General features: G+C 37.2%; 1 protein-coding gene across 2 annotated transcripts in view; it reads left to right on the forward strand.

Moving 5' to 3' along the window:
- Lrba (LPS responsive beige-like anchor protein) overlaps positions 1-25689 on the forward strand; it is a 488275-nt gene that overhangs the window by 94139 nt on the left and 368447 nt on the right. For both annotated transcript variants that reach the window (XM_026787115.1, XM_026787152.1), the window contains 8 exons: positions 8275-9318; positions 10374-10552; positions 11337-11490; positions 11865-12045; positions 13526-13653; positions 14002-14109; positions 21180-21339; positions 24257-24707. In XM_026787115.1, the coding sequence (XP_026642916.1) occupies positions 8275-9318; positions 10374-10552; positions 11337-11490; positions 11865-12045; positions 13526-13653; positions 14002-14109; positions 21180-21339; positions 24257-24707 (2405 nt within the window). The remainder of the gene's footprint in view (positions 1-8274; positions 9319-10373; positions 10553-11336; positions 11491-11864; positions 12046-13525; positions 13654-14001; positions 14110-21179; positions 21340-24256; positions 24708-25689) is intronic.

Below are 25689 nucleotides of genomic sequence, written 5' to 3' on the forward strand. Positions count from 1 at the left end.
TTATTTAAATGCTACTACATTCATTCTTTTTTTGGTTGTTGTTGAAATGTTAACAGTGATTTTTAAAATGAGCAACTTGTGCTTCTAGTGATAGGGCAAAGAAAAACTTGTTTCAAGTTGGCTCTTGTAATTTCAACTTTTAATTTCCCATACATATATTTTTATTTTCTTTGTGGGGATTTTCTTCATTGATTAAAAGTTAAAAGTTATTTCTTTCTTATAAAATTTATACAAAATAACTTATTTAAATGCTACTACATTCATTCTTTTTTTGGTTGTTGTTGAAATGTTAACAGTGATTTTTAAAATGAGCAACTTGTGCTTCTAGTGATAGGTATGAATTACTTAGTTAAGGAGATGAACAATTTGTAGTATGCTAAAGATTCTGTTGAAGTTCTTGTAACCAAATTTTCTGTCTGTGAAAGTGTCCATTTAAAAGCATTTTAAGTACGTTCTTGCATGTGGTTTTAAAATGAAGCTTACCTTTTGCGTTTTGCAGTGATTTGTGGTTTTCATATCACGAATTTATATTGTAGTTCTTGATGAAGAACCGGTGTGTAAAGAACTTAGTTGCAGAATTGGAAAGCTTTTGCTTTTGCAGTTACACCAGGATATATGCAGCAGCTATAAAAAGCCAAAGAAACTCAATTGCAGTTTTATTGTTCAGTTTGATAGATTTCCTGCCACCTTTGTCGCAGGGAAGCTGTTTGTCATTGTGTGCTGTCCCACCAATAGTGGAACCCGGTTTTATAAGCAGTAATAGGCTTCTAGCAACTGCCCTGGGCTGCTTACTGTGAACCGGGGGTTTCAGATGTGTGCCCAGCAATCTGTGTAATTTCATTGTTGTCTATGTTTTCATCTTTAATAAGTTTCCCTCTTTAGAAAAGGGTGTACTGTAATACAGTTAAGTAATAATGTTTTCATTTGGTATGCTGTAATGTTTATTTAATTACACTTTAAATTATTCCAATTTATTAATTGTGAGAATGACCTAAAAATACTCTTTTTTATATAAAGAAATGGAGCTTCAATCTTTAGACAGTGTATTTTCTCTAGATCTGTGTTGCCAAAAGATGCAAAATAATGGACAAGTAAAAATTAATAGTACTTGAATTACAAATGAAGTGTGGATTAGATTGTGCTCAAATGGATGAATCTGGATAAAATACTTAAGGACCTTAGATTATTAGAGTGTATTACCTACTGTTAGCAGTGTGGAAATTGTTTAATTGTTCATTTCAGCCATGTTATAGACAAAATGGTAGAATAATAAGATTAAAAGTCACCCATTAAGAAGTTTCAAGAGCCAATGAGATGGCTTAGCGGATAAAAGGTATATATTGGCTTCCCAACCTGATAAGCCTGAGTTTGATCCTTGAACTCATAGTTAGAAGGAGAGAACCGACTTCTACTTGTGCTGTGGTGCATGAACACAAAAATACTCATACATAAATAAAATGTATTTAAAAAAATAAAAAAGCAATGTCAAACGGTATAAATTTTTCATGTTTCACACATTTGCATTTTATGCATGATTGATAAAATATCTTTGTGTTAAATAATTTTTAAATAAAAATACCTTTTGCTGTTTCTTTTAAAATTTGACAGTAACACAAAGATTTGTATATACACAAAACCACTGATATCTGAATATGACTTAATATTAGTATTTAGGTAGGATCCTCAGGTCCACTAATCCATATATGTAAATATACAAACAACAAGTAATTATTTTCTTCCAAAACTCTGGTTGCATTTATGCTTTTTTATGTTCTGTTTTCATTTAGTGGCAGAACTTCTTGACATTTTAATGGTTACATAGTATTTGATATATGTGCTGTGTTATAGCATAAAAAAGTAAATTTGGCTTTGGCATTATGGAACATCTAAATGTATTGAACCTTTCCTATCCTTGAAGTGGTTCTATTTAGATTTGCTTTGTTTTCTAGAATTCTCCAGAATTTTATTTGGAAGAGCTTTTGGAAGTGATCACTAAAACAGAATTATTAATTTATACCGTACTGTATTGTATAAATATTAACTTTCTTGTTGTTGCTCCACGATGCCATTTTCATGTGTGCACATCCCTCATTCTTATCTTTTTGTGGGATACATCTCTGTAGAATTTCCAGAAAGAGTTCTGTATTTTAGAATATTTATCATGCATTTTAGAATGTTTTAGTAGTTGCATGAAACTGCTTCCTAAAAATTTTTAGTAGTTTAGATACTGGATTTGCATGTAAACATGTGTTTAGATTTTTTTTTCAAGAAAATAGAATTGGTCAGATGAGAACAGGGGTGTGGCTATTCTTGTGCCTTCTCTTGGGCTCTTTTCTTTCTGTTGTTTTGCCTTACCCAAGTTGAATATGATAGTTTTTGTTTGAGCTTATGTTTTATTTTTTTATGTTTTGTTTTGTTGTTTTCTTTTAGAAGCCTCTTCTTTAATGAGAGACCCATCCGGATGGGAGGAGGTACTGGGAGGAGTTGAGGGAGGGCAATTGCAATCAGGATATGTTGGATGAGAAAAGCATCTTATCTTTGCAAAATTAGGGACAAAGAAAATAAAATTGATGATGATTACTTCTTATTAAAGTAGAGAAGATCATTACATTATTTATTCTGGGCTGCTGCTCTTTCTGCAGTATTGGGGAAAAGCCAGGTTTGTGAGTACTGTGCAGAACCCACTCTCTGAGCTATATCCTTTCTTAGCCACTGTTTTTTGTGACAGGGTTCCCCTGTATAGCTTAGGCAGTCTCCCTTTTTTTCTTTTTCTTTTTTTTATTAAAAATAATTAAAAATATATTATGATTATGGTTTTCCCTCCCCTTCTATAATATGTTCCCAGATCCTCCCCATCTCCCCACATGTCCAACTCCACACCTTTCTCTCTTTAGAAAACAGAAAGACAAATAAAAAAACCAAATCAAACTAGAATAAAACAAAACAAAGAGAAAACACAAGAATAGTACAGCATAAAAATACATAATGAGAATTCATAATATGTAAACAAAAGACCTGTAAGGAAAAAATGGTCCAACAAACGTAGTTTGAGACAAAATATCTTCAAAAATGCCATTTGCTGCTGGGCACAAGGCCTGCTCTTAAGTGTGGTTCAGACACATAGGAAGTCTCCATTGAAGAAAACTGATATTTTTCTTTGAGAGCGGTTGTCAATTAGAGATAACTTCTGGGTTAGGGATGAGGTCTCATGTCCATTTTTCTTCTCAGCACTGTGAACCTCTCTGGTGCAGACCCATGCAGGCCTGTGCATGCTGCCAGTGTCTCTGTGAGTTCATATTGTGTGTCTGTCCTGCTGTGTTTAGAGGGTCTTGTTTCCTTAGTGTCCTCTGTCCATCCTGGCTCTTACAATCTTTCCACTTCCTCTTTGTATAGTTCTCCCGAGGTATTGTAGGAATCTAGCAGAATCACTGTATCTAGGGTAGTTGCTTTCTGGAAGTACTTTAACCATGAAGGGATTTTGGTGGAATTTGATTGTCCTCTGTGATTTATACAGTTGTTTTTCTGAAACAGCTTTACAACCTTTGCATGACTTTAGTCACAAGACACTTCTGGCACACCTGGAGCTCTTGGATTATTGGGTACTGCAAACAGTGCACCGAAGACTAAAGTGGCGGGGGTGTGACGCTTTCCTTCAGAAAAACAGATTAGATCAGGGACTTTGGTATGAGGAACTTGTTTATCCAAAAAACAACTTTGTCTAACAATCAATAAATATGCCTTTGAACAGCTGTGCGAGGGTCAGTCTATCAGAAGTTGGGCATTCCTGCTGCCACACAGGCCTAAAATTCATCTTGGAGTAACCCCTTTCTTTGATGACCCATACAACACAGAACACCCAACATTTGACACCCAACAACACAGAACATCCGGTACTGACAGGAGAGGTTTAATGAAGACATCCCATTTAGGACTGAGTGTTTCAGTATCTCTTATTCTCAGCACTTTTTTTTTTTCAGTTGTGGGCCTGTATATTAATTAACATCTCTACTACAGGAGGAAACTTTTCTGTGATGGCAAAGTGAGACCTGATCTATGGGTGTGCGGAATGCCATTAGAAGTCATTATATTGCTATGTTCCTTTGGCAGAACAGTGGTGTTTGGTTTTCTCCAGGTTCATGGCCTATCTACTCTCAAATTCTTGGCCACCTAGCAGTGTCCGGCATGGGTTCCATCTTATGGAGTGGGCCATAAATCCAATCAAATAGTGGTTGGTTACTCCCACAGCTTTGTGCCACTACACCAACATATTGCGCAGCAGGTTACCACTGTAGATTGCTGGGTCTGTACTGGGTTGGTGGTTACCCTTCTCTTCTGGTAGTATGCAGAGTACTTCCAGTTCCATGAATATTAGGAGATTCTAGGTAGCCATCAGTTTTACTTCTCCATGCTGAATGAGTTTTGTAGGTATTGTCTTCAGTAATAGGGCTGTACTATCAGTTTGTGAAGGACAACTAGTAAGTAGCCTTGGCAATAGCCTGAGTTGTTTGGGTGTTTCCATGCGGGTCCATTTTGCCAACAATTCAATTAGATATAACACATTCTTGGCACTGAAGATTGCATTTGGTGGAAAGAGAAGCCTAGTTGGGCCTTTGTCTCCTCCATTATTTGGTGATTCCGTTTAGATTTTTTTTAATATATGTGTTTTAAGAAGCTTCTACTGTAGTAGGTTTCCATATGACTACTCAAATGGTAAGACCGACTTTGAACTCCAGAGTCTCCTGCCTCTGTCTCACAAGTGCTGGGATTATGAATTTGTACTATCACAATCTGGTTCCTGTATTATTTTGTCATGAGTTGTCTTATCTTTATGTAATGAAAATCGTAGAATTGCTATTAAGTATTTGTCAGTGATACCAAATGCTTCTGGTATTGTGATGAGGCATCAATATGTTAGCTTTTGCTTAAGAACTTAAACATGCACAAGGAATCACATTTGAAAATGAGCTTAATTGAGTGCCTTGAAAAGAATATTATTGATTGGTGAACGGTTACTACTTAGGAATAAGGACACTCTGAAAATTTGGGTAACAAGTTTTTATTTTGTTTTAAGTAAATTCTAGAATATTCCCAGGTATTACCATATTTAATACAGATACTAATGTTCTTAAGGGTTTCTCTTTATGTACTCATGTCATATTGGTAAGGAAATGTTGCTTAAATCATTTTATGAAAGGAGGAAGTTTATTTTACATTTATTATGGTTGCTTAGTAATAATTATGGTGAACTTTAGAGTAAGAACTGCAGATTTGTGAGAAAACTCTTTTTTTTTTTAAATTTATTTATTTATTAAAGATTTCTGCCTCCTTCCTGCCACCACCTCCCATTTCCCTCCCCCTGCCCCGATCAAGTTCCCCTCCCTCATTAGCAAATTTGAGAAAACTCTTGTAGGGGAGAAAAAGCTTTCCTGCCTATGCATTTTATCTTAATGGCCAGGCCATTGGCAATTAGACTGACAAAAGTAAATAAGTCTATCAATTCATTTAAAATAAATTTTAAGCCCTTTATAAGGATGTGAATAATCAGTGAAGCCATTAAATTTGCTATTTTTGTGCTGTGTTAGACAAAGAGGAAACATTGTGGAAAGACATAAGATGAGGAGGCATGAGCTACAAGTAAATTAGCAAATTGTCAGAAGTTTAAATTCCTTCCAGTATCCACTCTTTGTAGAAATAAGGTTATTCTTTTCCTCCCATTACAGGGAGGGCGTCTTTGGGGGCATGTCTTAGTTTCATGACTTGTTTCTTAAGACATGGGAACTTTAGTTCAGAGGTCTTCCCAACATTTTTCAGTTCCTCAGCTTAAAATACATTAGATGCTTAAAGTACTGTATTTTTTGATAGAGCATTCTGAACTCTGTCAACTGCAAGCAAATAAATACATCTTTGTTACCAACCCTCCCCAAACAAAACAAAAAAACCCCCCAAAAACCAAATAATCAAACACAGTTCTTCTAAAACTCAGAGTCAAAAGACCAGTAGCAGATTGAAGACCTGCTTAAAATTCGAGATCAGTATTCCCAATTAGAAATTACAGAGAGAGAACACAGTTATGTCTTAGTATTCCCAATTAAAAATTACAGAGAGAGACAATACAATTATGCCCAAGGGGCACACTCAGACATCTCATGGAAGAATGTGTAAAAATTACTTTAGATTTATAAAATATTCTGTACCAACTTATTATAAGAAGACTTTAAAATAATATTATTTTGATCTAATTGACCATAAATAATTAGGTGAAAAAATTTGAAATATTGGTTATTCCAATATTTTTTAATATAGGATTTTTTTAATATAACAGTTTTTATAGGGCAATTCATACCTGTGCGTATATGAAAAACAATACTCAGGCATAACACATGAGAAGTTAATAGTTGGTTAATTACCTGATTGTTGGTAGAATTTTTGCATTTTAGGTAGACTGTGGTAAAAAGACATTTTTATACCATATACTATTTGTATTTGAGCCATGTGAACTTTCCTATTTCTGAATCACTTTTGGTTTATTGTATGAAGGAATGAATGTACAGTGTTTATGGCCTATATCACTTGTTTTTCTTATGGGGTAGTTTCCCTTTGTTTTTAAGCTTGTAATGTTATTTTCATAATATATTCACTTAAATAGTTTCCCTGAGATAGCATATGCCTCAAATTTGATTTCTCACTAGAAAACTTTAATAGTAGAAAAATTATTGAATATACATTTGAATAAGTGCTTTGTGTATGACAAATCAATATTTGTAATTTTATTTTACTATTTTACTTCTTCCATGTATGAATGTTGAATGCTGTTTTGTCAGTCTCTAAACGATCTTGTTTGTGGTAGTAATCTTTTGACTGATGTACATTGATTTCTCATAGAAAGTGATTCAGTTGCCTTGAAAACATATGTCTTATTTATCTGTTGTGGAAAACATTGTTAACCTAAGAACTAGAAACCAAGTTATCGCTTTCAACAAACGTTGTACAAATTACCACAGTCAAAAGATACACTGTTTTAAAGCAAATCTAGTTGCTAGATGTGCCTACCAATTTTTAAAAGGTGTAAACTTTTATGTGTTAAGCATTCTTAATATATGAAATAAAATAAGAGTGTCCTAGTTAATTTCTCCTTTATCTCCTAGTTAGTAAATTTGAGTGCCAACTAAGTTGTAGGAAGTGGTAAAAAGTCTTGTCGTTAATAGCACATCAGTACCTTTAACTGGGAGTTTAAAGAAGTGCTTTCCAAACATTACACACAGCTATAGATTAGCAATCAAATGATTGTGAAGATTAATGAGTAGTCTTTTAGCTGGGTAATTTAGAACAATATCTGGTAATTAATTGTGAATTATCAGTTTTAAGTCACAAATACCTTTAGAAAACAGCATAAAAAGATAACGACGGTGGTAATTATTCAATTATCACTTAGCTTTTAGAATGTTGGAATAAATTAAAGGTAAATTAGTAAACCAACTGAATTTAAAATTTTAAAAGCATTTCAAATCCTGAAAGTAAATGCTATCTAACTTGTAGTATTTTTTTCCCCTTAATAACTCAGTCCCCAATCCAACATGACAGTAGGATGAATATATTATATATATTTACATTTACATATACATATATTATGTACTTGGGATTTCAAAATTTTTGGTCTTGTGTTCTGTCTTATAAAGCTCCTGCTTTTGTATTGCACAGAAAGAGAGAGAACCAAATGAAGGAGACACCATTTGTAACCAGTTCAAACTTTGAAAATAATGGTTAACCTTTGTGGGAACATTTGACTTTTTTCTCCATTATGAAAATAACTTGTATCCATTAGCTAAGTATAAATAAGATTTTGGGTCTTATAGCTGTATTTAGAGTTGCCATAATATCAAAGATAATTAATTTATTTAAAAATTTTCTTCTGAGGATAAATGATAAAGAAATGGGTTTTCATGTTATTAAAGCTGTATATTATCCAGTGTGTAATGCTCTTTCCAGTGGGCCTATACTTAGATCTTGGCATAATATATAGAGAGGCTAGAGGAATTATGAATTCTTTTCCCATATGTCTTTTATGAGTAAGTTTTATGAGTAATTATGTTCTTGTAATTTCACGGTATGCCACCTGTTATCATTCAAATTATTTTATCAAAACGAGGAGTTATAAGTAGCATAAGTTTTATCATTAGTTATACATTTATGAAATTGTTGAATTTTAATTTTATGTTCTATAAATGGTGCTCATTAAAAATACATCTCTTAACTGATTATATATATTTTTTATAGGTTACTTTTGAAATACACAAAGAAAATCTTGCCAATATATTTAGGGAGCAGCAGGGAAAAGGTGATGAAGGATTAGGGCCATGTTCTTCAAGTCTGGTTCCAGAAGTTACTGATGTTACCAGGGATGGTGATGTTTCAATTGGGCCCCAACACTCAGATCTGAAGGATTCTCCCAACTCTCCTCATTTTACTAGAAATAGTGATGAGAACTCAAGTATTGGAAAGGCAAGTTCAGTGGATTCTGCATCCAACATTGAACTGCAGACACCCGATACGTCTAACGACCAAAAGAAGATGGAGCAAGGAAGCCAAGAGTTACTGAATCAAGCCAATTTAGAAGAAATAGCAACAAATGAGACAGAGGATGCATGCGATTTAGAAGCTTCTTCTGAGGCAGTAGAATCTATGACTCTTGTCTCTAATTCTTTTGAACTACCTGGCAAAGATACTGTGATCATCAGTGAAATAAGTGCTTCCATAAGTTCTCCCTCAGAACAAGATGCTGCAGAGTTGCCAGAATTACTGGAAAAATCTGGAGTAGAGGAAGAAGAAGATGATGATTATGTGGAGCTGAAGGTAGAAGGCAGCCCTAGCGAGGAAGCCGGTCTGCCCACAGAGCTCCAGAGTAATAGTGTGTCTGTAGCTGTCCCTGCAGCCACATGTGAAAAGGACTGTGAAGTTCAAGAGGAAGCGCCTGCTACTAAGATTCAAAATGATAGTGAAACTGGAGATTCTAAGGATTCTACGTTCATAACTATGGCCACACCAGGGCCGTTAGCTACCTCACCAGAAGCTCCTGTTTCCCCAACAACTGTGCAGTCAGACATTGATGAGGTGCTGGATGAAGGGATAAAAGCAACCAACCCTGCTGGAGAAACTGAATCAGTTAGTGATTGTGTTGATAATGGCTCCGAGGCTCCTGTTACTTCCGAGCAAAAGATTGCTAAGCTCGATGTTTCCAGTGTTGCTTCAGATACTGAGAGGTTTGAACTGAAGGCAAGTACAAGCATGGAAGCAACCCAGCCGCAACGACATGGGCTTGAGGTAATTATAGAACTGTGTATAAAAAAATTTAAAAAAATGTATGCGTATTTTGCCTGCGTATTTGTTTGTGTTCACTGTGTGTACCTGCATTGTCTCTTTGTCATGAATTTGCACTGTTAAAAACAGTAAGCCTGGATACTTTTATTTGGTTAGTATAATATTACTAACAATTATGTAAGTGTATATGTCAAACGGTTATATAATATTTGGCAATTAGTCTGAATTTATGACTATTTTCTCATTCATTCAATTTTGTGGTGCTGAGGATTGAACCCAGGGTTTTATGTATGCTGTATGCTGTGTAAATACTCTCCTACTGATTATATTCTCAAGGCGAACGTGAGTTCATTAAGTGGCAATTTTTGTTATTATTTTAACACAGCATCACCAATCATTACCACCTTCAAACTTTAGAATTGGCATAAGTTTAGTTTATAAAGCAGCTATAGGAAATACTTGCTTTTTCTTCTTCAGCTAAATCAATTCTAGCACATTGCTTTTCCAGTTAAATCTGGGAGTGTGTATTTTCCAGTGCATGAGTGTGGTTTCAAATTTAAGGGTCTGTTGGTACTATGAGGGGAGTCTGTGTGATTGAGATGCACAGCTTTCTTTTTAATCAGTATTTCACAGTGACATGTGCTACACGTAATTATTATTGCTTTTCTTCCCACCTCTTTTTCTTAACCTTTGTTCCTCATTTCCTCCCTTTTTTTTTTGGTTGTTGTTGTTTTATCTGCTGTTTATTATGTTGACTTTTGTTAATTCTTATTTTAACTAACAAAGAATAATCTATTTACTGTCTGGATAATAAATACTGTTGTCTTTGCTAATATTCAAAATTAAAAACTGCTTGATTACTTTGTGAAATGCTACACAGTGACAATGTCTACAATAACATGGCTCCATGCTAATTTTTGTTGAATTGTGGTATTAGTGTTGTTGTTGGCTTTGCTTTAACTGTATGGTAAGACTACTTGTTGATAGTCTTTCTTTGCTAATGTTTTTCTTTTTGAAGTTAAACCTACTTTATAACTTCTTAAACTTTTCTCTATTAGGTATCAAGGCAACAGGAAGAGCCAGGGCAAGGAACAGCTCCAGATGCTATTGACCAGCAAAGGAGGGACACCAGGTCTACCATGTTTCGCATTCCTGAGTTCAAGTGGTCTCAGATGCATCAGCGTTTGCTCACTGATCTCTTATTTTCCATAGAAACAGATATACAGATGTGGAGAAGGTTTGTTCAAGTGTTCACTAGAGATGACATATATAAATCTTAGTTTCTCTTTTCAAAGAAATTTATGTAAACATTTTACATTACTCCATACATTTGATTGAAAAAGCAAATTATTCTATGTTGGTATTTTATCACATTAACTTTTATTTTCCGTTCTATGCATGGAAACCCAATTTGAACTCAAGACCATAAAAATTCAAGATTTCCCTTATTAAAAATTACTTAACGTTTTATATAATTTTTTTTTCCATACTAGAATTAACTAGAAGGTAGGTGTTCCAAGAAGACTTATTATTGTAAATGCCAAAATCTAGTTGAAATTCATGTACGACATTGCTTTTATATTTATCATTAGAAATCTATGTATTTTCCATTGTGCAATTTGCAATTTTTAAACAACCCAGTTTGTTGATTTTTGTTTGTATGTGACTCTTACCATATTTAAAAGAATTTTATACCATTATATAAGAAAGTAGTAGTAAAAATTAATTTTTAATAGCACATGTAGTATCATTTGCCTCTTAATTTTTGCTTTGACTTCTCAATAAGTATGGTTTCATTCAATCCTTTAACTCAGATATATGATGAATAGTGTCTGTGCTTTAGCACAGCTATGTGTTGGACATAGACAGTAACTGCTGGCGGGGAGTACTTACTTTACTTGTTCTGAGGAAGTGTGCACCCCCAGATTTAAAAGCATCTTCTTTTCTGCCTCGCCTTCAGCAGGCATACTTTGGTTTCCTTTCTTTAGCTTCATCAGTAAACATAATTTATCTTTGGACAGCCATTCAACAAAGACAGTTATGGACTTCGTGAATAGCAGCGATAATGTCATCTTTGTACACAACACAATTCATCTCATCTCTCAAGTGATGGACAACATGGTCATGGCTTGTGGGGGTATACTGCCATTGCTCTCAGCTGCTACATCGGCCACAGTAAGGACTTACCTCCTACATACCAGTGGTGTGATAGTATGAATGCATCTTATGATTCAAGTTTAATGCAGTGGTTGCTGTACATCATAACTGCTGTAATAAAATACACACCTTCATATTTACCTGAAAAAAATCTTAGCATGTGTTGCAGGAATGAAAAATCTATGAAGAATGTTACTTTATTAGGCATGAGTGAGCTCATGAAGAATCCTTTGGAAGTATTCTCATTGTTTTTTTCTTTTTACATCAAAAGAGCAAATCAGTCTATTGTTCTAGATTTCCAGAAAGCCTGACCTTGAAAAAAGGTAGAAATTTGCGGAAGCCAATAGACATAATTAGTAGTAGACATAATTACCAGACTTTCTACTTTGCAGCACGAACTGGAGAATATTGAGCCTACTCAAGGTCTTTCAGTAGAAACCTCAGTGACATTTTTGCAGAGGCTAATTAGCCTCGTGGATGTGCTTGTATTTGCAAGTTCTCTTGGATTCACTGAAATTGAAGCTGAAAAAAATATGTCGTCTGGAGGAATTCTACGGCAGTGTCTCCGACTTGGTAAGCTCTTAAAAGCCATTAGTTAACAATTATATTTAACATTCTCAGTCATCCACACTGGATAAGTAAAACTTCTCTTATTTTGAGGAGAATGTGTATGCTTGCCATGTTGCCACACGCCTGCGTTTTGGAGCACGTTGAGGTAGTTAGTGAGTTTGTGATGGGTTGGACATAATCAACATGTTGCTGAGGTGATTCTGATTAACAGTCACCCTCTCTGTTAGCTTCTCTTTTCTGAAGTAGTGCCCTGCAGATTTTATACGTCATCATCAGATCTTCTTAGCATGCATATTTATCTTGGGTGAGGCCCAAGTTGGCCTTCCAAGTACCATGAGATGCTGATCCCTTTCTCTTCCAAACACACTTCAGTAGGCATGGTCTACGTGGTCATAACTCAAGTACACTTTTATTCAAATAAGCTTGGATAGTTTATTAAATTAGTTAACAAAAATCATTAAATCTCAGTTTTCTGGGAACACTTCTTCCTTAAGTGAACACAAATGTCCTCAGAATGACTGTTTGACTGCTGAGTCTGAAGGCTTTGCTAGGTAAAGTAAACCTCTCTCCTTTACATAAGGTTTCCTGTATCTAGGAGTAAGTACTGAGATTTGGTTAATTGACTTGCTTATGGAGACAATATAGTAGAGAGAGAGGACCTAAGAAACGGGAGCAAATCCTTAGGAACTATGACTTCTGCTGTTTTTATAAATGACTGTCTTCATAAAGTCATAATAAATATATCATTTTTTAACTTCTGTCATTAGTGTTGAGTTTGATATTTTAATGACAACCATTTTATTCTTTTGTCCACGAGAGAATTGTAGATCAAAAAATTAGGAAATTTATCTCAAATTTAAAGCCATAATTGGTGCAGTTGAAATCTGAATGTAGATTTATCTGCATAGGCCTGCTCTGTCTTTAAACTTATTAGGATTTCTGAGCTGGGTTTGCTGTACACAGTGTTAGATTAGCTGACTCTCATTCTGAGGCTCGGGGTTCAGCCCTTTGTAGCACAAGAGATTCCCTTTCAGCAGAACTCCCTAAATTGTTTTTGAGGCTACTGCAGGACATTTTTTTGAAATAAGATTCTATGAAAGTTGGTTTTGAACTTGCTGTGTAGTTGAAGATGACATTTGAACTAGCGATCTTGCTGCCTCCTCCTCTCAAGTGTTGGAATACAGGAATATATCACTAAACCTTGTTTTATGCTGAGACTAGGGATTAAACCTAAAGTCTCAGCAATGTTGGATAAGCGCTCTGCTACCTGAGCTGTTTTCCCAGCTCCTAACTGTAGCAGAGAATAAAATCAGAAAATAAACATTAGGTGAGACTCTAGGGACATTTTAGGAATTTGTTGAAGGTAATCTGTTTTGAATAAAGTGTAATGGGAATCGTACTGTGTAGGTGATTTATATCTTTGCTGTAACCTTAAATATAACTTTCTTCTCTTTCCCAATCTTTGTCTTAAAATACAATCTAGTGTGTGCAGTGGCTGTAAGGAATTGCCTGGAGTGTCAGCAGCACTTGCAGCTGAGAGCTCGAGGAGATGCAGCACAAGGCTTGAAGACAGTGCATGGCCTGATGCCCATGGGGAAATCTGCAGCAAAAGTAAGATGTGGACTCATTCATTTCACAAAAGCATATCTGTATTCCACAATTAAGATGCTAACAGTTTGCTCATTTCAACATCAAGCTAAATAAATCTGATATAGTCTTAAATAGTCATTATCTTTTGTCAGTATGACATATTTATGTTTAAATACATTTTGTATACTTACTCTTGTCTGTTTTTCTAATACTTTTCCTTGTTATGTCAATTTTCCCCATGTGACGTCTCTTGCCATAACCAACTCCCACAAGAAAACATAATATGGCATGGTTTTCTGACACTTTACTGTGTTCTTTAAATCGGTTTAATGTATATATGTATTGTTATTACTGTTTTATTTCAAATAGAGCCCAGTGGACATTGTAACTGGCGGTTTATCTCCAGTAAGAGATCTTGACAGGCTCCTGCAAGACATGGATATTAATCGGCTTCGAGCGGTTGTTTTCAGAGACATCGTAAGTTCAAATATTTCCTTCAAGAGTTCTCTTAGCTAGTATGTGCTTCCTCTTGGGCCTGAAGTCCTTAAAGTAGATGCCCTGAGAGGTAATACAGAGGGTTTCAACAGGCAGGCCTAGAAAACAGAATTCTTGGCAATGTTTTTTAGAAGCATACAGTGGCACTAGGGATTATCTAAATAAACAACTAGTTTATCAGAGTGAAAGAACAACCCATTGCCTGTTCTCATGTGCTCAGCAAGTTCCAAAACTTCAAATAATTGTGTACTTTCATAACTCCATTTTACAGGTGAAGAATTTGATGTATGGAGATCGAAAGTAACCTGGTCAAGTGATGTTTTTAGTAAATGGTAGTCAGAATTGATACCCACTTGTCTTGCCTCCAGAATCCTTGCACTTATTGTAATGACATGTGCTTTCTCCTAACATTGTATTATTTTACTGATTATTAATTTTTTTCCATCAAGTTTTTTTTTCCATTTTTTGAGATAGGATTTTTCTATAGCTTTGGAGCCTGTCCTGGAACTCGCTCTGTAGACCAGGCTGGCCTCAAACTCACAGATATCTTCCCATCTCTGCCTCCTGAGTGCTGGGATTAAAGGCATGGGCCACCACCACCTGGCCCCTCAAAGGATTTTTATAATGTAATAAAGGATGCTTAAAGAAATGTGTCTCCTATTGTGGCATTTTAGAGCTGTGACTATAGTTACTTGTTTTCCTGTCTTTTTAACTTTTTTAAAAAAATAATTGTTAGATTTTGATGTTATGTTTTTAAAGTTTTATAAAATATAAGTCTTAAAATAAAGTCATTTGTAATCTCACTATAGGGACTATTATCTTTAGTAATTACTTGTTATGATCTATTTCATATTGGATATTTTATGTTTCTTATGAACTTTTCAGAGCTGCAGTTTTCTTTTCCTTACTCTTTTTCTGGTATTTTAGTGCCCTCTTGTGTTCTTGACTAGGTCTTGATTCAAGTATAGAATTTGGAAACCAGAAGAGGGCATGCCCCCGAACTGGAATTGCAGATGGTTGGGAGCTGCTACATGGGTCCTGGGAATTGAACCTGAGTCCTCTAGAAGAGCAGCCAGTGCTGTTCGCTGCTAATCATCTCTCCGGTTCTGTCAATTTAAATAACTATGTCATGGCAAACACTCCTGAGTTCTCTACCTTGTTTATTAAGTAGAATATTGCCAATTTTCTGGAAAAAAAAAAGAATTTGGAGTATTGTCACTGCTCAGGAGGTTTTGAGCACTGACTGAATAGTACAGGACGGTGCTGTGTATGTAGTATCTCATTTATAGCCCCATTAGGAAGATGGCAGGGATAGGTTGTTTTCTGCTTAAATCCATGGTTACTAGAAAGAGGTGGAGGAAGTGAGGAATTTAATGTGATGAATAAGGAATTAGTTAGGCATAAGTAGTCGATAATTGGCTAAGACCACCTCATAAATGATTTGCCTAATGATCATATTGGTATCAGTTATAACACATGGCAGGAAAGGGGTGTTTAATAAAAAAAAATGTAATTTATCTTTTCTACCAAGACTGAGAAACTTATACGTGCAGATTTACAAGGTATCATAGATTTTATCGTAGTAGAAATGTGTCTAAGAATTGTTTCAAGTAGACCTGTTAAGGGAGAGATTGATATCTGATTTTTTCCCCTGAAGTTATATCTAATACTTTTGACAATAGTTATTATAGTCTTGCTTATTTATTTTTATTTTATGAGAACGGTTGATAATAATGATTGTTTAATATAATTGTCCCTTAAATTCCCATCTGTGTTTTAGGGAACAAAGCTAAAGGCCTAGGGTGAATACCAATATGCTGGCATATATGTTTAGACATAGAAGCTAACCAAGTACCAACTTCTTGAGATTCATTTAATTTTAGGATTTGACAGACACTAATTTTTATTTTTATTTATTTATTTATTTATTTATTTTGGTTTTTTCGAGACAGGATTTCTCTGTGGTTTTGGAGCCTGTCCTGGAACTAGCTCTTGTAGACCAGGCTGGTCTCGAACTCACAGAGATCCGCCTGCCTCTGCCTCCCGAGTGCTGGGATTAAAGGCGTGCGCCACCACTGCCCGGCGACACTAATTTTTAAAATTAAAATTATTAAGCTAAGCCTTTCTGAGATGTCAGCAGAAGGGATGTGTGTGTGTGTAGCATCTTTTTGACTGGACAGAGAGGTCATTGATAGTCACATGCAGCCGTCTGTAGAGCTATGATGGCTGTCTCTGTGCCTCAGGTTAGTTTGTCCTTTTCTTTGAGGAGAATGCTTTGTATTCTGCTTGTGTGTAAAATACTCTGAAGATTCATTTTCCACCCGTTTCTCTATGTGACACCTTTACTTCTTACTCCTGGATGTTTGTTCTGGATATTCTGGGTATCATACTGCAACACTGCTTGTTGGGATTAATGAGTCCTGGCATTCAGTTGCTTTTCCCTCCTAGAACCTTCTAAGTTACTAGAAGCTGTGCCTAGTTAGAGGATCAGAGGATCACCTGTTGACCACTGACTTTTAAAAAAATATTTATGTATTCATTATGTATACAATATTCTGTCTGTGTGTATGTCTGCAGGCCAGAAGAGGGCACCAGACCCCATTACAGATGGTTGTGAGCCACCATGTGGTTGCTGGGAATTGAACTCAGGACCTTTGGAAGAGCAGGCAATGCTCTTAACCTCTGAGCCATCTCTCCAGCCCCCTAATTGTTTTTTTTTTTTTTTTATAAAACAGAAGACCCTCTTGTTTTAGGTCATCTCAGAAGAGTAAACCCTTACCTGTCTTTGGGAGGCTCCTTCCCTGTCTTAGGCGGGCCCTCTTCTGTAGAAGTTGTCCGTCTACGGAGGAGTCTTCATTGTTGGTGCAGTATTAGCAACCAAACCTTCCTGGCCAACAGGCTCAGAAGGACTTGCTAAGTGACCATATCCTGCATTCTCATGGGTTGTCTGATCTTACACAGAATTCAGAAATGAATGCCCATGGCAACAGGCATTAATTGCCAGCAGTAGGGTCCCCAGTCACCACTGGACCCAGCCTCCCATTTGCGCTATGGTATTCAACCAGCCCTTTGGCTAAACTGTTACAATCTGGTGTGCTAATTGTAATATTTCAACAGTTATTCAAGTAACCATTAAGTTGTTTCACTACATAAGAGGCATTAGCAATATCAACAGATGTTATACAAATGGAATAATGAACAAGACATTTGTTGTACTAGCCATAAGTCCACCTGCTCCTACAATAGGGCAGTCTGTTGATTTAAATTCGAAAGTCCAAATTTAATGTGGACGCTCAGGGCATTCTGAGTCTGGAGAGCATCATTTACTTGTCTCGCCAGTTTATCCACGGTGACCGACACCAACGATGTTTGTGCTATTGCCAGTCCTGCAACCATGGCTGCAGCAGGAGACACTGCGATGACAACAACCACTGCAGCTCTCTCTCCAGAATCTCGTTTCTCTCGATACAGGTTCCTCTCAGTCTGCTTAGTCCTTTTAGTAATTGGCAGTGGTATGATGGCTGGTACCCGAACCAACAAGGCAGCCCTGGAGTGGTCATCCCAGTAGCCGCTCAGGCCACAGTTTCTGCAAGAACAACTAAGAATATCTTTTCCCCCAAAGGTGCTATTCCATACTACAAAAATGAAAAGAAAAAAGAAAGAAAACTAAAACAAACATGGGATTTAATAGTGCCTAGGCTCTCGGAGAAATATTCCAAAAAAGAAAGATAGGAACTACACTCATTTGTATAGGATTCCTTTAAAGTAATATTCATAGCCCAAAAAAATGTAACAAAACAAAGCATTCACAAAGGAAAAGGTTTGATTAATAGAAGCCAGTTCTATCGCCATATTGCTTAAAGCAGTTCCAGCAGTATTGTTTGAGGAATAGAAAGATGAAATCAAAGAACTAGTTTGGCTCACTGATCAATACAAGGGGGTTCCTTACCAGGTTCCACACAGTGCTTTCCGCTTGATTGGGACTCACCAGGAGGCTCATCAAGAGAACGACAGAGGTGTCATTCTCACGCTCATCACAGGAGCCTTTCTCATCATTTTCCACAGCCCGGACATATTGCTCTGACCCAAATGGGCTTTTCCGTTCCTGGAGGGAAAACACAAACAGCTCCTCTCACCCTAGCCAACAGGCTAGCCATCCGTAGCCTTCATCACCGAGGTGGCTTTCCGGGGGGACACCTTTGTAGGTTGTGTTGTTAAAGAGTGACCCCATCTCTGCTAAGAGATCACGTCCCCATAGATTGACAGGTAGGCCTGGAAGAACATATGGCTGGAAAAAACCCTCATGTCCTTCTTCATCATGCCATTTCAATATTTTTGAACTTTTTTGAGGAGTTGTTTGACCTATTCTCTGCAGCCGTAAGTACCTTCTTCCAAGGGCCATGCCTTTGGCCAATATTTTAAAGACGAGACTGATACATCTGCCCCGGAATCTAAAATACCATCAAAGCCTTTTCCCTCTATAGTTATTCTAAGTTGGGGCCGTTAATTTAACTGTGCAACCCAAAAGCAGCCGTTCCAGGGGCTCCAAACCCTTGATTGCCACAGGCTCGTTTAATATTGGTAACCTTGTTGGGAATCAACACTAATTGTGCTATCCGCTCACCTTGAGGAATTAACACCACCTCCTATTGGACAGATGTTATAACTTTAATCTCCTCTTGACAGTCTGCATCTACTATCCCAGGATGTATTTGGATCCCCTTTAAAAGGGTACTGCTTCTGCCTAATATAAGTCCCATGTTACTGGGAGGTAGGGGCCCATATACTCCATTTGTGGAGTTAAGACTGCTCTGGCAGAAGCACAGAGGTCCAATCCTGAGCTCCCTGGTGTGGCTCTGACAAGGTCTGCAATGCGAAAGGATTTCTCTGCAGAAGGAACTGGACACGGCCACTGCCAGGGTACCATTCCTGCGGTCCCGCAGTCATTGCTCCATACACTGAGGTTTTGGGGCCCTGGAGTAGGGCCCTCTGCCAGTTTCCCTGCTGTTAATTAATGGTACGTGGCAGAGGTTTCCCATCTATATCTTAGTTTTAGAGAAACAGTCTTTAGCCCAATGTGCTCCCCTTCTGCATTTAGGGCACATGCCAGGTTTCCTCCTTCCCTTCATTATCAGCTGTGGGCATTCCTTTCGAAAATGACCAGGAGTTCCGCAGTTAAAACAATTACGGCCTCCGGCCCTCTCTCCCAGTCCTCTTATGTTTTTCCGAGGTTGAATAGCTGCTGCTATAACCTGGCCTTGAATGAAATTCCCATCTTTATCTCTGCATATCCTGATATATTCATTTAAACTCTATTTTGTGAGGGCGTAATGTTTCCTTACAATATCTATTGGAATTTTCAAATACAAGTTGCTTTATTATAGGCATGGCTGTTGTCTCATCTCCAAACAAATCTACCTGCTACTTGTAACAGTCTATCTACGTAATCTTGAAATGGTTCAGATGGTCCTTGTAGAACATTTGATAATTGATCTCCAGTTGCTTTGTTAGGCAGGGCCTTCCACGCTTTAGTGGTAGCTGTAGCTATTTGGGTGAATACTCCTGGATCCTAAAGAATTTGTTGCTGCAAGTCAGCATAAATCCTAGCCCCAGTAAACATAATCTAAATTACGTTGAGCTTGACCCGCTAGAGCATTTAATTGGGCCTTTTACTTACAATTTTCCTGATATTCCCCTCGCCATAGGAGATAATCTCCCCCAGATAAGACATCACAACATAATTGCTGCCAATCACTTGGTGTTAAATTTATAGCAGAGAAAGATTCTACCATGGCCAACATGAAGGGTGCTTGAGCCCCATATACAGCTACAGCTTCCTTTAATTGTTTCGTTTCTTTAAATTTTTTTGCAAAATGTTGGTGAGTTATTTGCCCTGGGTTGTTGGTGTCTGGCACCTCCATCACCGGTGCAACCATGTGTACAGGACGGAAACAAACTCCCTTGTTTTGTTCAGTGTCAGAGCCCCTACTCAAATAAGACCACCAACCTTCATCATTATAAACCCGTGGGGCCGAGGGAGTTGATGTGAGTCTTTTTTTACTCAACGTTTTCTCAGCTTTTTAAAGAGATTTTTAAATTCCTTACGTATAAACCCCTCTTCTTCTTCCGATGAATCCTCCTCACTATCCTCCTCTAGCTCTAAATCATCAAACTCCTCCCTGTCGTCCGACTCTTCTGAACCAAGAAAAGACACCTCCCATCTTTTCTCCTCATTATGTCTCTGTTGGCCAGGAATGACGCTGTCTGCTTACCTCTCTTGGAGGGGCTTCCAAGGGCAGTCTCTCAGCGTTCCCTTTCCCGATATCTCGGTGGGGACCTCTAATTGCCGGCGCACTGCGGCCCCGGTCTGTGCTCTAAGCGCTAGACCCCAGTTCCCGAGCTTCGGGCAAGGCGCTGGAGGTTGAGAAGACACACGAGAGACAGATCGACACACGCAGGTCCAAAAACGCTGGTTCAGAAAGCCCGTCTTTATTAACACCATGTAGGCTTAAATACCCTGCAGTCAATGGTCAACAGGTGATCCTCTGATCCTCTAACTAGGCACAGCTTCTAGTAACTAGAATACATCTAGTAATTAGAAGGTTCTAGGAGGGAAAGCAACTGAAGGCCAGAACTCATTAATCCCAACAATTGCTGGGATGTTAAATTTATATAATTGGATTTTTTTTGATGAGAAATAAAAATTATCAGTTACCTTTATATTGTGGTGATTGCTATTTGAGTAACCATATAAAGTGTGGTTTACTATGTCTCTTAAGATTGAGCACTCATTTTTTAAAGTTGAATCAGGTTTTCTTTTTCTGTGTTTGAAAGTATAGACATTTTTTTAAAGGCACTGCCAAGCATATTCGTGAACTTTGCTCAAATGTATTTTAGAATTATTATATTTAGTAATAAATTGTTATACAAATGATACATTATTTTCTATGCACGTTGAAGAATTTGTGAACATCATGTATGTTTAAATGTTGTATGAAATAAGATTAAAATGTTAATAACGGCATGAACAATTACTTTTGTTTATTTCTCAGGAGGATAGCAAACAAGCTCAATTCTTAGCTTTGGCTGTTGTGTACTTTATTTCTGTTCTGATGGTCTCAAAATACAGAGACATTTTAGAGCCACAAGATGAAAAGCACAGTCAGTCTCTTAAGGAAACCAGTAGTGAAAATGGGAATGCTTCCCCTCCTGGTAAGTTCCTACATTTTATCCCTGATACCCAAGTTCAAACAGAACTTTATCTGGTTAAGTCACTGATTCTGGAACTTAAGCCCACTGTGTGTCAAGTGAGACCATAGTTTATATTTACTAATAGCAAAGTATCTTGTGATTACCAATGGCTTGCATATCATAAAACTTATAATATGTAAGTTATTTACCAATTATTTACCTATTGGTAAATCTTGACCAATATTTAAATATTGTATAATTATTTACAGTTGGGAGATGAGATGAGCTTTGTTCTGTAAGTGAACCATCTAATAAAAGATGAGAAAGTGTTATCCTTTATAAGTAAAGAGTCCATTGTTTTTAATTTAGTATTTGCTGTGAAGGGTAATTCAGTCTTTTACAGCAGAGTTCTAGGAAGTTTTTTAAACAATTAGTAGGGATAACTATAGTTCCAAAAGTAGCTTTCAGTTACAGAAATATAGTTAGGTAAACAGCTCTGATAGTTATAGAACTAGCTGCACTGAGAGGAGGTTTTTTTTCGTATGTTTTCATTTAGTACCTATTAGGTACTTGTATCCATGTAGATTCGTACCTATGGGAAGAAAAAGACTCTACTGCCATGAAGCTTATCTCTGGCAGTAAAAGACAAGATATTTTTTAATAGGTAAATTTTATGGTATTTTAGAGGACAGAAAAGTGATAATAAATAAAATATCACACATGACAGGAGAGATGGTTTATGTATTTTTCTTTAAGTGAAATGAGCCATTATTGGAATGTTGAGTACAGAGTTATAACTGATATGTATTTTTAAAATAAGACTCCGAGGCCAGGTTCAGCTGATAAAAACATTTGCCAGGCAACTTAATGACCTGAAATCAGAGTGGAAGGCGAGAACTGACGCCTGTGCACCATGGCGTGTGTGTGTTAGTGTTCAAATATATAAATATATATCATATGTACGTTATAAACACATATACAGCCGTAATAAGTAAAATATTAAATACCATTTGGATTCTGTTTTGAGGACACCCCTTAGAGGGAAAGAAAGAACTAGTGTTTGGTTCTGTGCTGCCATGTGACCTAGAACATTGAAACGAGTGGTTTAAAACTACAACTATCTTAACATTTCATGACTCTGTGGGTGTCATTTGAATATGGCATGTTGGGAATGCTCACCCTGCTCTAGATGTTTCCTGGGACTTAAAGTCTTAGGATGGCTTTTCTGCTATCTGGTGACTCAGCTAAGGGGGCTCTAGGCTAGGGTTGGCTGAGAGAAGCACCTTAGCTTGTGTCATTTGGAGGAAGGGTCTTGAGTCTTATGTTAATTTAATTCTTTGTTTTTTTTCCCCCCATTAGTTTGGAAGGCTTTTCTGCTTCTCTGTAGTCTCCCTCCTTAGTGTAGAAGTCAGTTAAATTTCTAAACTGAGCTGGTTTGGAGTCTGGTAGAGTCAAGTCTGGCAGGCCTTATTAAAACTCAGCCTGGGAACTGGCTGTTACTCTGATTCTATTCTGTTGGTTAATTATTTTATTGACCTAGCTAAGATTGAAGGATTTCTTGAATACCACCAGGCATGAGTTAGTAGGATCATTACAGTAATTGCCTTCCACTACCACTTAGGAGGACAATGCAGCAATTGATGTGATAACTTGATGGTTTATGATTTTAACCTCACAGATAACAAGAGGCAGTCAGATTCTAGATATATTTGGATGACATAAAAACAGTGCTTTTGAACATTAATTTGGGTACTTTATAAAGAAAAGGTATTCAATAATTATTATACGATATACTGTAGTATATCAAGGGTGAAATATTTCAGTTTTCAACCTGTTGACTTTAGATATCTTTTGACATACAAGATGTAGGGAAGGCAGAGAAATAACAAAATCACACACACACGCACACACATGCACACATAGACACACATTCCCTTTGTGTATGGGATGAGATTGTGAGGGTATTTTTAATGTGGAAAGTGGGTGGAATAACTCAGGAGAAATACTTGTGGATAGAGTCGATGAGAGAACCATGGACTGAAGGGACCAAGGATTGACCCCTGAGTTCCTTGAACCTAATAAATCAGGGAAAAAGAAGCTGCAGGTATTAACGAGAAACTATTGGTGAAGTAATAGAAGAAAAAAAAACCATGCGTCATGGAAAAAAGGATTATCAAATTGCAGAGAACATTCAGCAGTTGCTTTGCTGTCAAGTGCTGTTAGGGATGAGAACTGATCTTTAAATTTCACAAGATGATCTTTAAATTTGGGTGAACTTGCAAAGAGCATGTTTGGTAGAATGATTGGAGGTTTGATTGGACAGAGTGAAGTTAAACAGCAAAATGGGATTACTGGGATTATCTCAGCTGGTAGAGTGCTTGCCTAGCATGCACTAAGCCCTGAGTTTGATTCCCCATTCCCTCACCAACTGGTCATGGTCGTACATGTCTGTAATCTCTGTATTTAAGAGGTGGAGAGAATGAGATCAGAAGTTTAAGGTCGGCCTTGAATTCCTCACAGTCCTGGGATACAGGAGACCCTGTCTTCGCAGGGATGAGCTGCTCCTTGTTGAACTGGATCACCAGCCCCACTTATTTACTCTGCATATTGGAGGGCTTGACCATTTTTTCAGCAGTGGAAACTGTGTGATGTAGAAGATTTTGCTTAATGAACTGTCGATATTCAACTTTGTGTTATAATCTGTGCATATGTTGCAAATCATTTCTGAAGGCTGCTGCAGGCATTTATTATTTACTCATTTTAGCATCTATTTGGATATAAGGTACATTCTATCATTTTATAGTTTATTTTAATAGTTTTTGATTTTGAGAGAACATGACAAATATTTCATAAGATCTTGGATGGCTACTGGGACTTGAATATACATTTAAAAGATTAGTTCTTGATTTCTTAATTTACTCTTCTGTTCCTGGGTAAGATGCAGAAAACACACCAGCAGAATTTAGCCACTTACCTCTATCATCAGTGGAGGAATCAGAGGAGGGCGCCTCATCTACTCGAAGGAGAGACTCTGGCCTCGGTGAGGAAACAGCTTCTGGCTTAGGAAGCAATCCATCTACAGCTTCTCCAGCAATGCCTCCGGGTGTCAGCGCGGGTCCAGATGCCATCAGTGAAGTGCTGTGCACTCTTTCTTTGGAAGTCAATAAATCTCAGGAAACAAAAACTGATGGAGGAAACGAGTTGGATAGGAAGGTGACACCATCAGTTCCAGTTTCAAAAAATGTCAATGTGAAGGACATTCTCCGAAGCTTGGTTAATATGCCGGCAGATGGAGTCACGGTGGATCCGGCCCTTCTGCCCCCAGCCTGCCTTGGTGCTCTTGGAGATCTGTCTGGTGACCCACCAGTGCAGTTCAGGTCTTTTGACAGGTATGCAAATAACCTGTTGTTTCAGTATGACTAGGTTTGCAAAATGTACAGAAATTCCACAATTTAGAATGTGAAAGTCTAAATTTTGTGCCTCAGAGTGAGTAGAATGTTTTGATCTGATTTATATAAAAAATGGGTAGTTTTGTTGTGTGGTTTGTGCAGTATTTCAAACTTTTATTTATTAACATCTTATTTGCCACTAAAATTATTTTAGGTTTATTTTTATTAGTGCATGTTGTATGTAAAAGTGTTTTTTCCTTTTGTTACACCTCAGGCTTTACATGAACTTACAATAACTACCCATTATTCCCTTGCTGTTAACCACTGGACCGTTTCTTAGATACTTCTTCACACACTCTGCATTGAATTAGGATTGCTTTCATGAACATGGATAGTGGGTAATTTACTTGAACAAGGACAGTTTCCCAGTGGCTATCCTACTGAGGAATTTGACTTTTCGTTTTTTAGCAACCATTTTACTTCTATAGCTCCCTAAAGAGGGGTGGGGCCTTATGAGGTCCCATGGGCCCTTCCTCCATCAGTGCAAGCTTCATGCATGTAACCACTGTGGTTTGCAAGTTCTGGGTGCTACAGCCTTGCTGTTTCTAGACGACAGCATCTCTTAGCACTTCTTCCCATCCTTCAGTGTTCCCTAACCAAGCCTTGGAGCCAGTGATGATGATGTTTCCTTCAGGAGCTGCTTATTCTCTGCACTTTGGCCAGTTGTGAGTTTGTCTCTTAACTGATGCTTTCTGCAAGTCTAATAGCAGTAGTAACCTGTGTGTAAAATTACAAAGATTTAGAAGGTAATTTGACAATGTATCCTTTAAAAAAACAGGAGCAGTAGGTTTCTTTGTCTAGTTGCCATAACCCCCTGCCCATGAACTTTTGACATTTATAATACCAGGTGTGGATTCCCTTCTGTGGAGCTGTCCTCAAATTTAAGCAGAAAATAATTGGTCACTCCCATAGCAATTATGTT

This window comes from Microtus ochrogaster, chromosome 1 (assembly GCF_000317375.1).
Source record: "Microtus ochrogaster isolate Prairie Vole_2 chromosome 1, MicOch1.0, whole genome shotgun sequence".
NCBI classification, from domain to species: Eukaryota; Metazoa; Chordata; class Mammalia; order Rodentia; family Cricetidae; genus Microtus; species Microtus ochrogaster.